We start from the raw sequence: 21917 nt of genomic DNA on the forward strand, positions 1-21917 counted from the left end.
ATGTGTTTGCATCAGGTAAACCCTACCATTTTATATTTCAATTCTTTAAAAAAGTTACAATCAAGATTATTAAAAACTCAAATCACAAAACAAGCCTGATAAAATTTACAACATTTGCTTCCAATATGAGTATTTGACCGGTTGAATAAAGTGCTGTCAATTGACCGTATTTGACTGGTCAATTGACAGGCTTGCCAACCCTAGTTTAAATTCATTCTGTACTGCTCTGAATAGTTTTCTATACTTGACACATTGAAATTGATACCAAATTTTTTGGGAAGCGATATTTTTGCGTCTCACTTTGCTGTGTGTATTACTCAATTAGCAAATATTAATATCGGTTTGCTGCTTGTGCATGTGAAGCAATAAATTAGCATTTGTAAGGTAGTTACAAAATTAGTAGTTACCAGCTTTCAGTGAATTCCATAAACACTTTTGCAAATTATATTATATTTGATTGCTCGGGTTTGGATAAGAATGTTAGACTAATCCACTTGGTTTATTTTATTGAGCTTGCTATTATGTACTAGTTAAACTATATTAAGAGCACATGTGCATTTACAACTGTGATTCGGGCATTCTGGAATTATGTTGGACATAATATTGCTTAAAGACATATTAACGCTAAACCAGGGAAAAAATAGTCAGTATTCCTTTCAAGATACAACTAACCTCTCATATGATCCTTGTGACAAATATAACAATTAAAATATAATTTTGTAATGCAAACCATTATGGAGAATTGTTTTACTTATAAACAAAACTTTAAACTGCAGACTGTCCACGGGTGAAAGTTTATCTTGTTCAGGGCCCAAACTTTTCAGTCTGTGACCGCTTTTAATATAGTAAAACTTTCCGCAACCCCCTAGGTTTATTGCAATAATATTAATATGAAATTTTACTGTTGGTCTGTAATTCTTATCAAAATTACAATTGCCAAAAGAAATATATATGAAAAAATAAGGGATAATGCTGGCGACTTGGCGACTATGTCGGCCGAAGAATTAGCCAGAAAACTGAAAAATTGGTACAAACAAAAATTTACCTAACAAAAAAAGAATTCTTTGTCAAAGATGTATTTCACAAAATAACCTGTGGTTGTTTCTACACATATTTAATCAATCACATATATTTTTGAAATGCGTAATATGTAATAACATTACACACTATAATTGGCGTAATTATATGGGCCGAAAATTTATTTTCGGGACATATCTTGTTTTTGCCGCAATTCATATGGGCCGAAAATTTATTTTCGGGACATATCTTGTTTTTGCCCGAAAATGTTTCAGACCGATTTTTGTCCGGAGCTTTATAGAAAAAGTATACATCGTAGACCTTTCAAATTCAGACATGGCGTAGAGTGGTATGAAGGTGCAATGTCGAGGTTTATGACGCTGCACCCCCAGGGGCCTTTGCTTGGGGGGGCAAAAACCTGAAATATTGCGTTTTAGCTCTCCTTAGCTAGCGACTGCCATCTAGCAGAAGAAAAACTTCCATACAGAATTCGTTCATATTCGCTTGCTTTGTCCAGCTCGTGAAGTGACGAAGCGACTTAACGCCTGCTGCGCTTTATTGTCCCGCGTAAGACTTTCATTGTGCCGCGTCCAAAACTGGGCGCGTGCGACTTTTTTTTTGCATTTTAAAAAGAGGCTTCTCTTTAGTAAATTTACTTAATGCTTTCAAGAAACAACATATTTTACCGCCGCGAATTTAAATGCGAAATCTGGTGGCAATATACACCTCTCTCTCTTTGCACCTGTTTCGCATGTTACCAATCCAACATATCAACACCAGGCCTACACAAACTTAAAATTGTGTGTTGATATGTTGGAATGAAGCAACATACGAAACAGGTGCAAATAGCAGATATTCTCCGAATACGTTTTTACATATTTTTCCCTAAATCGTATTTCATTTTATTGTCGCGGTAATACACAAAGAGGTAAGGCCGTTAATAAACTTTCACCCACCGTGCAATTAACGCAGGGAAGCATTGCGAGTAGGGATGTTCAAAGCAGAATATCGGCGACACATTTATAATGCTTGCTTTAAAAGCGGAGTCAGCGTTTTTTCGGGCGACCATTTACTTCGCGATAAGCTTCGCCTGATAATCAAGTGTCAATAGGGTGTATTTACCGTCGCAAATTTAAATGCGAAATCTTGAGGCAGTGTACGCCTCTCTGTTAGCACCTGTTGTGCATGTTGCTCCAACCAACATACCAACATCAGGCCTAAACAACTAGAAAAACTTTCGATTTATTGTTTGCGTATTAGGCATATAATAGTGTTTTTCATATTGTTTGAAACTACAGATTTTAAGCCTGTTTTAACAGTGATTGCTCGGACCAAGCCATGGTAAAAATTTACCGATTTACCAAGCCTAAACAAATATAATTATAGGGCCACAACAACAAAATGCTAAAGGTTAACCCATTTTTAGCGACGACGTTACAAAGCTACGTTATAACATGGCGTCATACTAAAATAAATATTAAGAACACTGCGTTTATTGGATTTCAATTGGCAAAACTTTCAATTTAAAAGGTGGTTTATTAGGGACATAAACTTGTTTTGCATATTGCTCGAAACTACTGATTTAAAGTCTGTTATAACTGTGATTGCTCAGACCAAGCCATGGTAAAAATTTACCCAGTAAAAGTTGGGAAAAGTATAGCAAACCATGGACGTCAAACCATTTTAAGAGAATGATAATATTTGCTTTTTAAACATGTTAGATGGCCAAAGTGTAATAACATGCTTGTACGCATTATCTACGCAAATTCTATTTATCAAATATATGTTTCGATCATTTCCCAAATATTACTACGCCATACTTGAACCCGTTTCGCATCAAAGCCAGAAGTTAGGTGGGGAAGTTTTCGGCCCATATCTGTTTTTGCTTGCAGAAACAAGTTAAGGAAAAAATATATAATATAAAATATACAATACAAAATATAAAAAAAAAAAAAAACACCAAGCCCTGAAAATATACCCTCTGACAAAATATACAACAACCGCACCCCCCGTCTAATCTTTTTTGGTTTTCTATGGTATGTTTCAGACCGATTTTTGTCCGAAGCTTTATAGAAAAAGTATACATCGCAGAACCTTCAAATTTTCAGACATGGCGTAGAGTGGTATGTAGGTGCTTTGTGGAAGTTTATGAGACTGCACCCCCAGGGGCCTTTGCTTGGGGGGCAAAAAACTGAAGTATTGCGATTAGCTCTTTGTAGCTAACGACTGCCATCTAGCAGCAGAAAAAACTTTCATACAGAATTCGTTCATATTCGCTTGCTTTGTCCAGCTTGTGAAGTGACGAAGCGACTCACCGCCTGCATGCGCTTTATTGTCCCGCGCGTGAGACTTTCATTGTGCGAAGTGGCACGTCCAAAACTGGGCTCGTGCGACTTGCATTTTAAAACGAGGCTTCTCTTTAGTAAAATTACTTAATGGTCTTAAGAAACAACTTATTTTACCGCCGCAAATTTAAATGCGAAATCTGGTGACAACTCCAATCCAACATATGAACACCAGGCCTACACAACTTAAAATTGTGTGTTGATATGTTGGATTGGAGTAACATACTATACAGGTGCAAATAGCAAATATTCTCCAAATACGATTTTTTGTAAATATTCTTCAAATCGTATTTCATCGTATTGCCGCGGTAATACAAAAAAAGGTAAGGCCGTGAATAAAGTTTCACCCACCGTACAATTAACGCAGGGAATCATTGCGAGTACGGATGTTCAAGGCAGAATATCGGCGACACATTTATAATGCTTGCTTTAAATGCGGCGTCAGCATTTTTTGGGGCGACCAATTACTTTGCGATAAGCTTCGCCTAATAATCAAGTGTCAATAGGGTGTATTTACCGCCGCAAATTTAAATGCGAAATCTTAAGGCAGTGTACGCCTCTCTTTTAGCACCTGTTGTGCATGTTGCTCCAACCAACATACCAACATCAGGCCTAAACAACTAGCAAAAATTTCGATTTAATAGTTTGCGTATTAGGCACATAATAGTGTGTTTCGTATTGTTTGAAACTACAGATTTAAATCTTTGTATATGGCCGTATTTGTCCTAATTCTAAATAGAGAAATCAGGTGGCACTGTATAAAGACAAATTGTATTTGATTCTCGACAAGCTTTCGCACAACCGTGCTTCATCAGGTCAAAGTAAAAATGAAAACAATTAAAATGCACGTAAAAGCACAGGCGCAAGTAAAAGGCGATAAGAATGGTGACGTCTAACATATCCACAGGCACATGCTCGCAAAAGCGTGTTACTGACGCAAAAACAATTATGCTACGATGCCTGCGCTTAAAGGTACGATGGGTGTAGTACAGCCTGCTATGAGGTGTAGTGTGACATAAAGCCCAAATCCCGATTGAGCCCCACATTAATGGCATCGAACTTTTTAATTATGTTTTGTTCGACTGTGAGCCTCGCTTGGGTGCCGTTACTTACTTTTTTGATCACCGAAACTCTAAGGTCTTTTGCACTGTGTGATCCTTGGTTAAAATGTTCGCCAACCGGTTTCTCCATATGTCCATGCCTTATGTCACTTTTATGTCCATTCATGCGCTTTCTGATTGTTTGTCCAGTTTCTCCAATGTATATGGTTCGGGGACATTTTACGCATGTGATTGCGTAAACCGCATTGGTGGTATCGCAGTTGTAATTGCCGCCGACTTCAACGCTGCTGCCGTTCGGTCCTTCAATGATGTGACTTCTATTGATATGTGAGCACAGTTCACAACGACTTTTCCCGCAGGGCAGGGTCCCAAAGTTTTGCTGTAAGAAACGGCATCCAAGCGAGGCTCACAGTCGAACAAAACATAATTAAAAAGTTCGATGCCATTAATGTGGGGCTCAATCGGGATTTGGGCTTTATGTCACACTACACCTCATAGCAGGCTGTACTACACCCATCGTACCTTAAAGCGCAGGCATCGTAGCATAATTGTTTTTGCGTCAGTAACACGCTTTTGCGAGCATGTGCCTGTGGATATGTTAGACGTCACCATTCTTATCGCCTTTTACTTGCGCCTGTGCTTTTACGTGCATTTTAATTGTTTTCATTTATACTTTGACCTGATGAAGCACGGTTGTGCGAAAGCTTGTCGAGAATCAAATACAATTTGTCTTTATACAGTGCCACCTGATTTCTCTATACAGATTTAAAGTCTGTTTTAACAGTGATTGCTCGGACCAAGCCATGGTAAAAATTTACCTAGTAAAAGTTTGCAAAAGTATTGCAAACCATAGGCGTTAAACCATTTTAAGCCTTTAGGAGAATGATAATATTTGATTTTCAAACACGTAAGCTGGTCAAAATGTAATAAAATGGCCATACGCATTATCTACGTAAATTATATTTATCAAATATATGTTTCGATCATTCCCCAAATTCTACGCCATATTTGAACCCCTTTCGCATCAAAGGCATATTTTAAGTGGGAAAGTTTTCGGCCCATATCTGTTTTTGCTTGCAGAAACAAGTTAAGGAAAATGAAAAATAAAATATATAATATAAAGTACACAATACAAAATATTAATAAAAAAAAAAATAAAAAAATTAAAATAAAGTAAAAATTGAAAATAAACACTAAGCCCTGAAAATATACTCCCTGACAAAATATACGACAACCGCACCCCCGTCTAGTTAATTTTGTTGTGCCATTTTGAAAAAAAGTTATGGTACTGTGAAGCATGTTGTTTAGTGAGAAAAAGCCAATGCTAGGCCAATAGATTGTTTATTTTATTTTTAAAAGTGCACAATTTTGATTTTAAAATTGTTATGTTTGCAGTTTTACTTTGATTTGGCAGGTACTCCTATTATTAAGTTGAATTCCCCATTCCTGTTAAATGTACAGGTATAACATTTTGATAAAATGAATGAAAGACACACACAAACATGTGTGTTTAATAACATCTGTGATCTAGCCCCTCGGAAGTTGCTTTATGACCAACGATTACGGCTTCCGTATCAATAGTACACCGAAAAGCCATCGCAGACTCGCCGAATCTGTCGATCTATGATGCAAGCAGAGCAAGCCAGAAAAACAACTGGCCTGCAGTGAGGTTCGAACTCACGACCTCCGGTCAAGCCGGGACCGTCGCTCTACCAACTGAGCTATGCAGGCTCAGAGAGGAGCGAGTCGAGAAACAACCAAAATGTGCAAGTATTTGGCTCTCTGAGCCTGCATAGCTCAGTTGGTAGAGCGACGGTCCCGGCTTGACCGGAGGTCGTGAGTTCGAACCTCACTGCAGGCCAGTTGTTTTTCTGGCTTGCTCTGCTTGCATCATAGATCGACAGATTCGGCGAGTCTGCGATGGCTTTTCGGTGTACTATTGATACGGAAGCCGTAATCGTTGGTCATAAAGCAACTTCCGAGGGGCTAGATCACAGATGTTATTAAACACACATGTTTGTGTGTGTCTTTCATTGATTGATACGGACTGATGATCCCCCAGTGTGAAGTTGCTTGTACTAACAAAATGTGCAAGTATTGGCGCATGGTTGTTTCTCGACTCGCTCCTCTCTGAGCCTGCATAGCTCAGTTGGTAGAGCGACGGTCCCGGCTTGACCGGAGGTCGTGAGTTCGAACCTCACTGCAGGCCAGTTGTTTTTCTGGCTTGCTCTGCTTGCATCATAGATCGACAGATTCGGCGAGTCTGCGATGGCTTTTCGGTGTACTATAACATTTTGCATTGACATATTAGGGAGGTACCAGGCTATGCTTTTCCACCTAAGGCCTAAAGTATATTTTTGGTTGTCTTAATGATGCAAACGCAAAAAATATTCACCCTGGTTTTGCTAGGTTTATGTGTCTTGGTTTTAAACAAATCTATCTATCCCAAAGATAAAATGTGTACTATGTGGCATGTTGCACTGTGACTGTGACATTTTCTATTAAATTGTATTATAAATATCATTGCGATTTTGTACGGTGTTCATGTACTGCCTACGTTACAACTGATTAGATTATCTCCAACAGTGGCGTATCCAGGGGGTGCCCGGCAGGGCTGCGGAGTCGGACTCGGGACTCGAATAAGACTGCGTAAAACTACCCGAGTCCCGAGTCCGACGTGCGCATGCGCAGTATCAAATTTTTTACTGTTAAGGCGGCAAAATGTAAGTTGTGAAAGTGTAATAGCAAATGTGAAATATTTTTAAACCATGTAATGCGGGTGGATCAATTATGACACCAATATGAGTGGATTGCAGAAAATCTACTTTAATTTAGTTGCGTAAATGGGTAAAATACAGGTTGTAGAGTCAGAGCTGGACTCGGGACTCGACAAAATCTTACATTTGGTCGGACTCGGGTGTATTTTTTGGCCGGAGTCGGACTCGGGTTGTTTTTAACCGACTCCGCAGCCCTGGTGTCCGGACCCCCCCCCCCCCCCCTACTTTTTGTGAGTGAGAATATGTTTTTTGTTCGTTTTTGTCAGGGTTTAACTCGATGTCCGAAGTGGCAATGTATTAAATGTAATTGGGTCACGCACCTCAAGCGAATGCGAAACTAAAATCAAACGCAAATGGCCGTTTTTGTCTCTTGTTTGGTCGACCGTGAATGCAGAACATTTTTTCTTTTTTTTCTTTCTGTATTCGTTCTGGCTGATTAACAAGTATGTATTCCACAATTGACAACGCTAAATTAGGCCGTCTCTCTATTTTTTTCGATAAAAACAAAGAGTTAGGCACATTTAATGTTTCTTGATGTTTGTATATATATCTGATGTTCGTGTAACAACGGCACTTTTTAACTGAAGCAGATTCTCTTAAAACATGGTCTAAATGCGTGTTTTAAAGTCGTCATTTTGATGTAATGATAGTTACCGGCTACCGCAAAATTATTCTCAATAGGCATATTCTGAAACCACGTGTTTAATGTGCAATTGCTCACCATTTTCTCTAAACCGGACTTGTATTTTAGCTGAAAGGCAGATGTTGCGCTAATCATGGCATAATAACACCTGGGAAAAAACGATTTTTGTTTAGTATTGCAGGTGGCGAAAGATGTGCTTGTCATTTAGGGCTATTAGTATCGTACATGGAACTTTGGAACTGTGCTGTTGATAGTCAAAACATGATTCTATCAAAATCAATCACACATATTTCACAGTCTTGGCTTAGTTTATCGCCTGAAGTTAACGATTGCACACTTAGCGGTTTTGCAGTTGGCGCCTGACAGGGAGTGTCGACGATGCCCTTGCTTTGCATCTAAAGGTTGCTTTTGCTAGACGTTTACTGGCGATTTCTATCATCATTATTAATTAACGTCAGATGAAAAATAGGGGAGATCCCTAAGTTGAAAATTTGGAAACCCCCCTGATCTTAAACTATAACTATTTTAGCATATAGATAAGAAAATAAGCATGTAGCTGTATTAAAGTTTAACAAATGTCTAAAAGTAAAACAAAACACAGCAAATAGTTTTATTGCGATAGATGTAATTGTTTTTTCTCCACTAGCTGGTCAATGCAAGGAATGGCTCCACTGACAGCGCATGGAAAGTCATGTTCTGGCGTTCCAAGACGATTTTGGATTTTCGGTTTGATGGACATCCAAGTCATAAATTCCTATTCGCACTCCCACATAGATGGAAAAATCGATAGCCGGTAAACAGTGTGACATAGGTCACACTAGGTTCGGATACGATGATGCCATGCTCAAACAGAAATTAATATGACATCATTCCTTAAGTTTATTTTTGCTGTCTCCTCAGTTGATCCCTGGTCCTACATGCAGATCAACCTAATGAAGAAACAATAGGTTGATGGATGGAGTAAACACAGTGTGCAACATCAGGAAAGTAATTCAATAGCTCTGTCTTTAGTTGCGAAAGATGACCAACACTTTCTTTAGAAATGCAACCATCACGATTTTTCTCAACTGAAGTGAGGCATTTAAACATTTTGTACCTTCGATTGCAAACATTCTTTGTCGAGAGGTCCAGCTTAAGAATGAGTGCTCTCAGCTTTGAAACGAAGTCTGTTACAGTTTTATAGGGTCCAACGACAGGTTAAAGTTGTTCAGACCAAAGTAAGAAAATCTTTGCTCTCCAGGCAGTTTTGAAAATCGTGATTCTTCTTGAAAAATTGCAGAAGCTCATCTCGCATTTCAAACAGGCGCCTTGTTGCATTGCCACTGGCGAGCCAGCGCACCTCCATGTAATAGAGAAGACCGGTGTAATTGAAACTGAGATCCTCACTAAGACATTTAAACAACTGAGTATTAAGGGCAGATTTTTTGACGAAATTTACTAGTTTGATCACTCGGTTCAAGCATGATAACATATTTTGTGGTAGAAATTTCACGCTATTGGCGAATCCATAAATCAAACAATGAACAAAAGTCCTGTTTGGTGCCACAGCTGTTGCATGAGCTTTGAAGCCTGATCCTAGCATTGATGGAGATCCATTTCCCCAGTCCTGTTTATTTAGTTTGAAAATATTGTCCAAAGCTTCAAAAATATCCTTTTCTTTTTTAGTACCATAAATTTGCTTGCTCATTAGTAATTCAGTTTTTACAAAAATGTCTTGTGTATAACGAACATACACAAGTACCTGGAAGTTATGTGTTATGCTTGTTGACTCATCCAATTCAATAGAAAAAACATACTTTGAATCTTTCACTCCTGAAATTACTTTGTCAGGATGATTGACTGACATTTTCTCTATTCGAATCTTAACCGTATTGTTGGAGAGGGAAACACTTTTTAGCTTTTTAGTCATTTCTACCCCAAGTACACATGTTTTACTAACATCTTTGCCGCCTGGCATTACGAGACTCTCGTATGGTATGTGCTTTTTGGTTTGGGGCTATTAAAAGAGCGACTTCATAGGATGCCTTGACTACGCCCTTTTTTATCTGGTAAATTGTGTTGGTCTTGCCTACAAGCTGTCGTTTCACATGCTCTCCGAGTCACTAAAAGAAGCTCTCATTTCGGTCCTTCTTGTTGGGATGATTTGTGTTAAGATGTCGTCGTTGGAGTAAGCTTGGTTTCATAGCTGAATTAGCAAGCGTCTTCATACAAACTACACATTGCGGAAGAGCTTCTCCATTGTGTTCAATAGCTATGAACCCATACTTTATTAAGCCTGACTGTACTTTCATTTAGACATCTCCCTAATAGTTGAATTAAACAAAATTTAGTTCTTGCACTATTCCTCTATTTTAAAAGAAATTACAGTAGTTCAATCAGGGGCATATCCAGAAATCCCAAAAGGAGGGTTACGAATTTTCAACTTAGGGAATTCCCCGTTTTTCCATCTGACGTATATGACGTCATAAAATAGCGATTGTAATGACGTCATAAGTAATAAAAAAAAATATTAGAAACAGCGAATTAAAGACCAGCAAAAGCGAACCTTCAGACCCAAAGCGAACGCATGCGTCGTCCACACTCCTGCCAGTCACCAGCTGCAAAACCGCTTAGTGTGCAATCGTTAACTTCAGGCGAAAAACTAAACCAAGTCCAATAATTATGTGTGATTGATTTTGGTAGATCCATGTACGGTACTACGCTAAATTACAAGCACGTCTGTCGCCACCTGCAATACTAAACGAAGATCGTTTTTCCCGGGTGTTATTCGATTAGCGCGACATCTGCGCCGAACTGTGTGCCAAGTCAGCTAAAATACAAGCACGTCTTACACTAGGGGTCAGCAAATGGTAATCTAGTTCAGTGTTTTTTAACCGTTTTAAGTCAGGGCACACGGGGCGAGCGCAACTTTTTTTTGGTGTAGCAGTATTTCTTTTAAATATTTTTGCAATTTGTTATTACATTGCCGAAAATAAAAATTAAAAATATGGTAAACAATATATGTCCAACATTTTGGAATACATTTTCCGTTTGACCGCGACACACTTGGCAGCCTTCCATGGCGCAACGGTAAAGAAGCGCTGTTCTAATTCAAAAGGAACCGTTAAAACGTTAACATACCGGACGTAGAAAGATCATAGAAAAATTGTTTGCACTTACGTAGTTGAATGGCCAAAAAGTATTTGAAATGGACTCATGTACAGTTTGTCAAAGAAGCGGCGGGCGGATCCAGCCCGCGGGGCGTAGGTTGCCGCCCCCTGTCTTACACCGACATCAGCTAACAGCGAGAAACATCAGCACCGCCTAACTTAACGTTTTTAGCGAGAAAAAGACGGAGACCGCTTGATTTATTGTTGCTCATTGTCGAACACACACTTGCTGATCAGCCAACCCGAACGAAAAAAAAATTCGGACACCCCTCTTACAAAAAGGTGGGGTCCGAACCCCCCACCAACCCCCCTGGATACGCCATTGAGTTCTATATGATTGAAATATTGTTATACATACGACAATACTACACTGCTGAGTCTGTTCATTAATACATACATATTAAACCAGCTAACAATTAGCGCTTTATTATCTTGGACAAGGTAAGTGTTACGTCATAAACATGTGAAACCTCTAATTAAAGGTAACTGGAAGTCAACATTGAAAATTACCCAATCTGATAGTTTTAAATGTTGAAAGTTTTGGCAAATTTTAATGTATGTTGAAGTTAGTCGTGTACCACTTGATAGACTCTTGCATACCACCGATGGTATGCGTACCACAGTTTGGGAACCACTGCCTTAGGCGAACACATGGTTTAAGTTTAGGATCGCGACCAAAAACCGAAAAATTTAGGCCAAAAATGCTTCTCAGCAGAAGGCTGGCAAGATTCTGCCAGCCTGCTTGACCCACCCGACCCAATATAAACCCCGGACGAAAAATGTAGTAGGATTCTAGATTGTTAAAGCAACTATGTACAATACCTTCAATATCTTATTAATAACTTTGTATACCTTACAAATAGAAATGCACAAAAAATAAAGAGATGTCCCGAAAATTTTCGGCTCATATAATTATAGGAGAAGACGTCATAAATTTAAATCTAAAAACAAGTCGCCATAATACAAGTAAACTTTCAAGTGCTAAAGAAATCAAATCAAAATGCATATAACGAGGGAAACCGATCATGCAAACCACCACAACCATCGTAGAAGTTACCCCAAGCGCAAAAAAATATATAATGACTTATACAGCTCAGTCAGATTCTCACAAAATAGTATGTGCCTTTTGGTTGAAGCCTAAAAAATCCACATATGTCTGAATAAATTAAAAAAAGTATTCTATCATAGTTGTGTCATGTACTAATGCAGACCTAATCTGGACTTCAGCCATTCAACTGAAATAAGAACAACATCAATTGTGTAAAAAAAAAAACATTTTCAAATAAGACCAAATAATACCAATACCTAATAGTCATATTAATGTTTAAATCGGAATAGAAGTTGCTTGTACTAACAAAATGTGCAAGTATTGGCGCATGGTTGTTTCTCGACTCGCTCCTCTCTGAGCCTGCATAGCTCAGTTGGTAGAGCGACGGTCCCGGCTTGACCGGAGGTCGTGAGTTCGAACCTCACTGCAGGCCAGTTGTTTTTCTGGCTTGCTCTGCTTGCATCATAGATCGACAGATTCGGCGAGTCTGCGATGGCTTTTCGGTGTACTATTGATACGGAAGCCGTAATCGTTGGTCATGAAGCAACTTCCGAGGGGCTAGATCACAGATGTTATTAAACACATATGTTTGTGTGTGTCTTTCATTGATTGATACGGACTGATGATCCCCCAGTGTGAAGTTGCTTGTACTAACAAAATGTGCAAGTATTGGCGCATGGTTGTTTCTCGACTCGCTCCTCTCTGAGCCTGCATAGCTCAGTTGGTAGAGCGACGGTCCCGGCTTGACCGGAGGTCGTGAGTTCGAACCTCACTGCAGGCCAGTTGTTTTTCTGGCTTGCTCTGCTTGCATCATAGATCGACAGATTCGGCGAGTCTGCGATGGCTTTTCGGTGTACTAAATCGGAATAGGTCCTAAATTTGTTGGCCTAAATGGATTTAGGCCTATTCAGGATCAGGCCTATATAACCTTTTACCTAACCCCATATTCACCCTGAAGTACAACACTAGCTCCCCTAATAATTTTAACCCTAATCCCCCTGGCCACCAACGCCAAACGAAGGCGAACAAGGGCGTCCAAACCAGGGGCGTATCCAGAAAATCAAAAAGGGGCTCATGAATTTTCAACTTAGGGAATTCCCCTATTTTCCATCTATCGTTAATGAATCATGACATCATAAACTAGTAACGGGTGAAGTCATAAAATAGTCGCTTTGTAATACCGTTATAAAAAATAACCAGACACATTTTAACGATATAAACTAGTGTGTTTGCTGGAAAGGTGTAGGCCATACAAGAACTGTGTAAAAAAATTAACTTTGTAGCCTCCCTTTTAATTGCTTTTTGTGCACATTAAGGGCATTTTTTTTTAACTTGGGCAGTTATGAATTTTTGAAGAAACAGTAAACACCCACCCCCAATGAATTTCAACATGAATTATGGCTCATTTCGAAGATGGTGCCTCCTAGTTTATATCGTTAAAATTTGAACTTGTTGGCTCAACAGCTAAGGGTTATTATCGCTGAATATTAATATTCATATTTTTTAATATTAATATTTTTTCAATATTTTGTGCAAAAAGTGTGTTTGCTGGTCTTAATGCTATGGTAATATAGATTATTCTGCTTTAGATATTGTGGCTTTGTGGGTTCCCCCTAATCTGTACACCCTTTGTATGTTAGTTGTACACCATGGCTTTCGTCTGGTATTCCCTTGGGTAAATAGCATTCCAGGTTGAAGTACACTTAGTCAAAAGTGATGTGTAAAAATTGCTTAGAGTCTATTTTAAATTAAGCATGCTCAGGGAATTTAAAAATTAACGCGGTCAGTAATGAATAATAATTTCAGCTATTGTCGATTTAAACCAGTGTTTCCCAACGTTTTTTGTATTGGCGCTCCTTGGGCTCCCAGATTCTCCCCCCATGTTACGACAAACTCGGGGATGGATTTAAGATGCTAGATTGGGAAGTGGCATAATAACTTAAAATCTCAAGTCGGAAAATTATGTCATAAAACAAGTATCTTAAATAAAGTTTAAATACATTCCAGGAATTTGTGACACCCGATCCGTTAGAAATCAGTGCATTTCTAAGCAAAAAGGTCTACGACAATCAGGGCATCCAATGGCAGAAAAGTCTAGACTTTTAGACCTTGAGGTCCTGGCAATGCACTGATTTGGACCTTTAGGTAAACTCCCGGCGAAGATAAATTAAAAATATTCATTAAAAGTTCAGAAAAGATAACAAAAAATATGAGATAGGATTAAACACAAACTCGGATGGTTTCTCGTCCATTGTATTTAAGATTTTTACGTCACAAATTGAGGTATTGGGGTCTGAAGCGTTATAATTATTAAATTATCGCACATTATTTGGGTTAGGGCGCTGGTTAGCGTTTGGGTTTGGTTGGGTCAAGTATTGTTAAACTTAATCTTCTTATGCACATTTGTTAATGCAAATTAGTGCATTGTCCAAGACTTCAAAGTCTAAAAGTCAGACTTTTTGATCCTTTGAATGCACTGATTGTCGTAGACCTTTTTGCTTAGAACTGTACTGATTTCTGACGGATGGGGTGTAAATAAAGTTTAAATACATTCCAGGAATTTGTGAGAGGGCGTAACAAATTTTGCATATAGAAAAATATGCATTTTAACATTTTAGCAATAATACTATAAAACATATTTAATAAAATAAAGCGAACTGAAACATTATGCGAGCGCCAAATAAGATTAGTACAAAGGCGAAAGTTTATTCATATTATTCCTAATTGTGAAAAATAGGTTTGTTAACGTAGCATTGCCTGTAATTTATTGTTTATGATGATTACGGGTTATAAAATACATTTAAAAAATAAAGATTAAATACCTAAAAGGCAAATAACACTGGTCAACAAATTTTTACTTTTGTTTTAAATGAGAATGTGAGTAGTTTATCCTATATGTATTTTTCGCGCTGATTTCAAATATACCTTTAGTTCTAGCACATCACATTTTTAAGATATTGTGTAAAGTTCAAAGTTTTCAGAAAGAAACGCATTATGAAAACAACGCACAGCTATGATACATGGCCAACGACTGACATATAACTTATTTAAAAAATGAACAAATTTGCGGTTAAATATCACTAATTTAGAGCATTTATTCTATGCAGCTTTTTTATATAGCTTGCGTAAGACTATTGGAAACTAAAATGTCAGATTATTTTTGTTTCTTTACAACCTAAACTGATCAACTCTGCTTGTTTTGCATCCCTTTAGTAAGGCAGAATAACTTATAACTTGTACTTTTTATTAAGGGGACAGCATTTAGGGTGTTTAAAAGTGTCTGCAATGACCATAATTTGTTATTACTTTTGCAGAATTTTTTTTTTCGCCAGTTTTTTATTCTTGTGGTATTGTTGCAAATAATACCATGATTGTTTCTATTATAGGGAAATTTATATTTCTACAGCTAAAAAATTATTGCATTATGTTATCTGTTAATGAGATTTTATTACAATTGGTGAAATTGCATAAAATAATTTCACTAAATCCTTGCAAGTTGAAAGAAGTGGATAAGTTGAATATTTCTAGCAAAAATACTGTACTATCCAACATTACCTCAAATAAATGGGAAGAAAGTAAGATGTTTGAAGCAAATTTATTTATTGAAGAGAGATTTTCTACCCATGGACCCTTCAATTTTTTTTGTCATCCCAACTGGACGATATGGACTGTTAAAAATTGCATTAAAAAACAATTTCCAGAAATAAATTGTGCAAGCGATTCCCTGTTTTTGCTAATTGGACATTCTATTTTGGAAGACCATGTTATGCTCAAACAATATGGGATTGCTAAGCAACATGATCCATTATACGTGTATCTTAAAAGGGATTTAAAAACGGAAGATCTTTCTATTAATGAAACACCCAAACAATGCTCTTCAATCTGTCAAACAATATCAAATGATTCTAGATGTTTAAGGTATTCCTGGGATGAAGAAAACATACCAACAACACAAACATTTAGTAATCCAAATTCTTATTCATGTCCCACAATAAATAAAGGGGCCTTTCTTGGTTGGACATGTCCAGCTTGCACCTTTAACAATGAACCAACACGTCCTGGATGTTTTATATGTTCAGGCCAAAGACCTTCAGACTACCAACTACCGGACCACCACACACCATCTTCTAGTGAAAAATTAAGAATAGCACAAGAACTTCAAGTTGAAAAACTTACATCTTTAGCTATGCATGATAAGCTTAAAAAAAAACAAGAAAAGCAAAACTTTAATTATGCTGTTCATGTATTGGCAACAGATAAACAAATTGTTTTTAGTAATGAACCCTTGGAATGTCTTATCTGCTTGACAACCACAGACACTGGTGATGCTGTGAGACTGCAGGATTGTCTTCATTCATTTTGCAAAGAATGTCTTCGAAATCATATTGTGATGAGCAATGAAGCTAGTATACAATGCCCTTTTACAGACGAGATTTGTAACTGTTTATCGACTATCCGTGATAGAGAAATTAAAGCAATGCTTTCAAAGAATGAATATCATAATTTTTTGTCAAGAAGTTTGTCAGTTGCTGAAAATCAATGTTCAAAAAGCGCACATTGCAAAACTCCAGACTGCATTGGTTGGTGTGAGTTTGAGGATGGTGTAAACATGTTTCACTGTCCTGTTTGCAAAGCATTAAACTGTTTAACTTGCCAAGCAATTCACTTTCCCCTTGATTGCAAACAGTATCAGGACAGCATTAGAAAAAAATCTTCTGTTGATTATGCAGCAAAAAAAACTCAAGCAATGCTGGATCAAATGATCAAGGTAAAAGATGCCTTACACTGTCCACAATGTAACATTGTAATTATGAGAAAAGATGGATGTGATTGGATTAAATGCACAATGTGTAAATTGGAAATATGCTGGGTAACAAAAGGGCCTCGTTGGGGGCCGGCTGGCACAGGAGATAAGAGTGGTGGCTGCCATTGTAAGGAAGGCAATAAAAAATGCCACCCTGATTGCATAAATTGTCATTAACTTACCTAAATAAATACTGTGTTTTTTTAACCAATAACTTTTGAAATTGCCTGTAATGCTTTTCTTAACCAGTGGACCACCTACTTTTTGACCAAAAAATTTTATTTTTTTTAAACACCGTTACAAACGAAATTACCAACGTTTCCCAGCATAGATAGGACATTTTTAATTTTTACCACATAAGATGTGTAAAATTTTTAACAAAGCTTTCTAGCACTTTCATTGTTACCGAATTATGCAGCTTTGACGCTTATTGACTTATGTAACTGATTTGGGAAAACACAATGTACAGTTGTGGCATAGCAAGTTGCTTGCGAGCGGACTTCGCACACACCAGAACAAATTTTGCAAATTGAGTATTGTTCACACAGGATTATGTGGAAACTTGTTTCTGTTATGGTGCTATTAGCCAAAGTCTACAACTCAATTTGCCATAAAATATTACTGCTGTAAACTGTGTTTCTCAACCTAGGAGGCATGACCTAACAAAATTAGGTCGCCATTTGGGGGCAAAAAGTTTGAAGTTTTTTGTTTAGCTTTTGCCATTGTATGAACTGCCGTATCGAACACAAATAAACATGCTAGCACCGTTTTGAGCAGCAACTGACTGAGTGTTATAACGCAATACTTAAAAACCATTCAAAGAGCAAAAAACAAAATGACTAAAAAGTAGTAAAACTACATTAATAAGTATGAGAAACATAATGACTACATGGTTTTTGACGTAACAATTAAAGGTGTGGCATGCCTGTAATCGACTGGTGTGGTAGTGGTACCTCTGATAGTGCACTTTGCTACTAAACAAATTATTAAGAGTATAATATTTACACTGAAAGCCATTGCAGACTCACCGAATCTGGCGATTAATGATGCAAGCAGAGCAGGCTAGAAAAACAACTAGCCTACAGTGAGGTTCGAACTCACGACCTCTGGTCAAGCCGGGACCATCGCTCTACCAACTGAGCTTGAGTATAATATTTATATTTTTTTCCCCTCTTGGCTACGCCTATGACCTACCTTAGCTAGCAATCAGACTTTTATCAAAAACATAACAATATTTATAAATACTTTATTAATATTTACTCATATTCGGCCTTAAAATTTAAATGTGCCCTAAGTCACTTACATAAGGTCGAGTAGGGCCGGATTTACCAATAGGCTAATAAGGCTATAGCCTTAGGCCCTGGAAAAATTCGGCCCTTAATTTTTTAAGATTAAATTTTTGTAAGACTGATGTGATACAGATCCAGTGTCAGTACAGTACAGTTTTTAAAAACTAATGACTAAGTCGAGTCAATATGTGCCTTGTGTGTGAGTAGATAAATAAATCGTTTCATTTATGCTGCAAACGAGTTAAGAACTATTTATGTTCTGTGTTATCACTTTTAAGGAGAACACACAATAAAACCTAAAAAGCAGAAAAATCTATAAACCCATAGTATTAAGCCAAATACGCAGATTATACTGTCCAGTACAGAATGAGATCAAAATCGTCTTAATCAGACCTAAATCTGTCAAAATAAGTCCTAAATTCATCGTAATACTGCCTAAATGGCCAAAATAACGCCTGAAACTGTAAGGAGAGGGTATGGGTCGATCGGGCGCTGTGTGTTAGGTCTGGCATGGGCCGTTTTGGTGTCGACGTTTGGACGCCCTAGTTTAACCGGCGCCATCAGGGCGCCGCTGTTTTTCATTGGATTTTTGGCCCTGTTTGGGGTAAAAATTATTAGGGGAGTTAGTGATGTGTTTGGGGGTTAGGTTTAAGGTTAGGTAAAGTGTTGTTTAGCCTGATTCTGGCCATTTAGGTCTTATTCTGACGGGTTTTAGACTTACCGTATTTAGGTATTGGTCTTATTCAGAAGTGTGTTTTATTGCAACGTTGATGTTGTTCTTATTTCGGTCATATGGCTGGAGTCCCTTTTAAGCATAGATAGTGATGTTGTTAGAGGTTTGAATGTTTTCATAAGGTTGGTTCACACTAGATGCGTCTGGCGTTGACGTAAAACGTTTTCAAAAAACTCTTTCGGTTGCGGAAGTTGAAACAGTTCAACATTGACGCTTTCGGTTAGGAGCGAGGAAAGTTGTCGTTAACGCTGGCAACCCTTTCAGTGTGCACTGGATGACGGTAGCGTTGTACGCCAGACGCCAACGCTAAAAGCAAAACGCGTCTAGTGTGAACCAAAAACTTATACGTATGGTAAGGAAAACGTAATTTTAAATATAGGCTACATTGTAATAGGGGAGATGTGGGAGCAGTGGATCTCATAGGGACCAGTGACTCGGGAGCTTTTTTCCATTAAAAATAGATATTTGAAACTTTGGACGAATAAAACGATTTTTGAGGCAAAAAAGTAAAATTATGTCATCGAATAGAATTTGTATGAGAGGTCATTGGGGGGCCTCGGGCATAACTCTGTAGAAGCCATTTTGTCATATTGTGTTTACACAGAGAATTTTTGTTTTAATCGATGTGTCGTAACGGAAAATTTTCAGTAAAAATCTATGGCCTAAATTCTTTGTAACCATATTCTAATGTTTACGTTACTCCTTGCAGCCAATGTGCAAACGATAAGCGGAAAGTTTTCGGTAAAATTCCGTTACGTAGATTTCTTGCAACCACATAATATTTGCAGCGAATTTGCAAAATTCAAATTGTTGACACCAATTTTTATGCGTCAAGTTATTTACATCCGTTTTTTTGTATATGTTTCAAAACACCGCGGTCTGAACATTAGTCGGTTTCCCCGGTTGTGTGATTTTTAAACTGTTGACATTTTAACTGGAGGCAGAGGCTGTTTCGCAATCGCATTTTGACGTAAAATTTGTATGTTTCGCGTCAGAAATAAGTGTGAAAAAGGTTTAAACCACGCCTTGTTATCACGTGATATTTTGTTAAGTATTATAAGAATTAATGACGTAAATCTTTTCTTTATCGCAGAAATTTTCTTAACTGATTCTCGTCTATAAATAGCGTGTTCAATCAATATAAAATGGCTTTTTATAGCTACTACTCAGACAGCAAACTTAAGTGCTTTTGTGACTGAACCAGTATCAACCAGTATCAACCAGTACTGCCTAGTGCAGGGAGAGGCTTTTACAGCTTTGACTGAAGACAGCAAAATTGACTGTTCATGTATCTGAACTAAAGGAAAGAATTGGACCTGTCTGGCCTCACGAGGCCATCTCAAATCTTGTAGGAGTGTGGTCGATTCATCTTGGCAATTATATAAATTTTACTCATTAATCCGGACGCACACCCCTTCAAATTGGCGCGACCCGAGTGAGGAACGAACCACCTGCAAACTCATTTAATCGGACCCTCACCCCACAAAATTGATGCCCGCGAGTGAGGAACGAACCACCTGCAAACTACTTTCCCAAGAAGACTGAAGAAACGAAGCTCAAAGAAAAAAATATGTGCCTTAATCTGTATGGACCACCTACAAACGGCCGCCTAAAAACTGTCATGTTTGGAACTTGCAAGAAGCCAGCTTTAGAAGAAATTAATCTCATCGAAAGATACGTGAAGAGACGCTCCATAGCGTCAGCAAAGCATTTGCTTGGATTACGGAACACCAAATATAAACGAGCGTTGCCGATGAACGACATCACCGCTAGGAATTATGGAAACCGCAATTGCACATGGATTTCACAATAACTGATTCTGCCTAGTTTATCAGGTGAAAAATCTATTATACATTTGAAAACAAAAAAAACAAAATTATATATATAATAAGTAAAAATATCGACTGAAAGGTCTGTAAATTGTTTTAATGCGACTTTTTATTAAACCATTATGTATCGCATTTCGCAAATTATGTATAGTCTATATCTATGAAGTCTAAGCTTAAACATCGATCGCACGATATTTTGATAAATGTTAAAAGAGCTTAATTTTTGTGCTTGGAGCTCAATAGTTTGAAATCAACGCGTTAAACTTGTGAATCATGATTTAATTTTGTTGTGCACGAAATAATTTTGTGTTAAATTTCCGAATTCTTTTAAATATTTGGTACGGTTTTGGGTTTTAGTTTAGGGAACTCTCGTTATACGCAGCCGCGTTTAGTTAGGTAGTTAAAAAACAAACACGAGTCTAAATACCTCGGAGAAAAGCATAATGATTTTTTCCACACGCGAAATATATGCTTCAAAATCGTGTAAGTCTATAAACACGAATTAGGGATAAGCCCATTACCTGCCTTTGTTAAAATTAATAGTGAAAAAGCAGCAATTTCAAAGCGTATTTTCTTGTGATGCGTCGTTATTTTAAAACTTACATTGAACGAATTGTGCAAACTAAAAAAAAATGCAAATTTTTAAGGAAATGTTGCTCAATGTTAAAAATCAATAGAATTTAATTTTGTATTGAATCGCAAAAGATGTAACGTGAGTAATTACAAATTGCAGTACTTAATTGTCTGAAACTTTAAAATAATCTAAAGCGCCTATATGTATAAATATAAATGTATGAAACTATAACCAAAATGTTAATAACCTAAGTTTGAAGTGTTGCAATAAAAATGTTCCAGACATACGAACACACATCTGCCGAAAAATATTTCGCATTTTTCAGAATACAAAAGCACGTTGGACAGCGAAAGGTCACAGCACAGCGCAGCGCACAATGAATGGCTTTCCGGTGACGTCAAAATTACAACGCACCAAACAGGGAGTTTCCCCTGCTGCCGCACAGATCGCCTGAAAAGCTCAATCCACAGCAATGCAATGGTGTGTCAAGCACACAACAATTTCGAGCAACTCAGCGAACGCTGACATCAAAGTCCTCGGTTGCTAATTCAGGCACCAAAGAGAAAACTTTCTCGAGGAATCAGGAATCTGACTAAAACAATTGCGCAAATGCGTTATGTGATCGAACAATTTTCGCGTCCACGTGTC

At 37.7% G+C, this 21917-nt stretch overlaps 1 protein-coding gene and 2 pseudogenes across 1 annotated transcript; 1 reads left to right on the forward strand and 2 right to left on the reverse strand.

The window, feature by feature from the left end:
• Positions 1 to 8453: 8453 nt before the first annotated feature.
• On the reverse strand, positions 8454 to 8932 carry LOC146168213 (uncharacterized; annotated as a pseudogene).
• Positions 8933 to 9050: 118 nt separating this feature from the next.
• LOC146168214 (zinc finger BED domain-containing protein 5-like) lies at positions 9051 to 10107 on the reverse strand (annotated as a pseudogene).
• A 5324-nt stretch (positions 10108 to 15431) lies between these two features.
• On the forward strand, positions 15432 to 17624 carry LOC146168215 (ranBP-type and C3HC4-type zinc finger-containing protein 1-like). The gene has a single exon (XM_083388950.1). It carries the CDS (start codon positions 15465 to 15467, stop codon positions 17019 to 17021), a length of 1557 nt encoding a protein of 518 aa, XP_083245076.1. The 5' UTR covers positions 15432 to 15464; the 3' UTR covers positions 17022 to 17624.
• Positions 17625 to 21917: the final 4293 nt, after the last annotated feature.

Source organism: Ascidiella aspersa, chromosome 1, assembly GCF_963924565.1.
Source record: "Ascidiella aspersa chromosome 1, kaAscAspe10.2, whole genome shotgun sequence".
In the NCBI taxonomy this organism is placed as follows: domain Eukaryota; kingdom Metazoa; phylum Chordata; class Ascidiacea; order Phlebobranchia; family Ascidiidae; genus Ascidiella; species Ascidiella aspersa.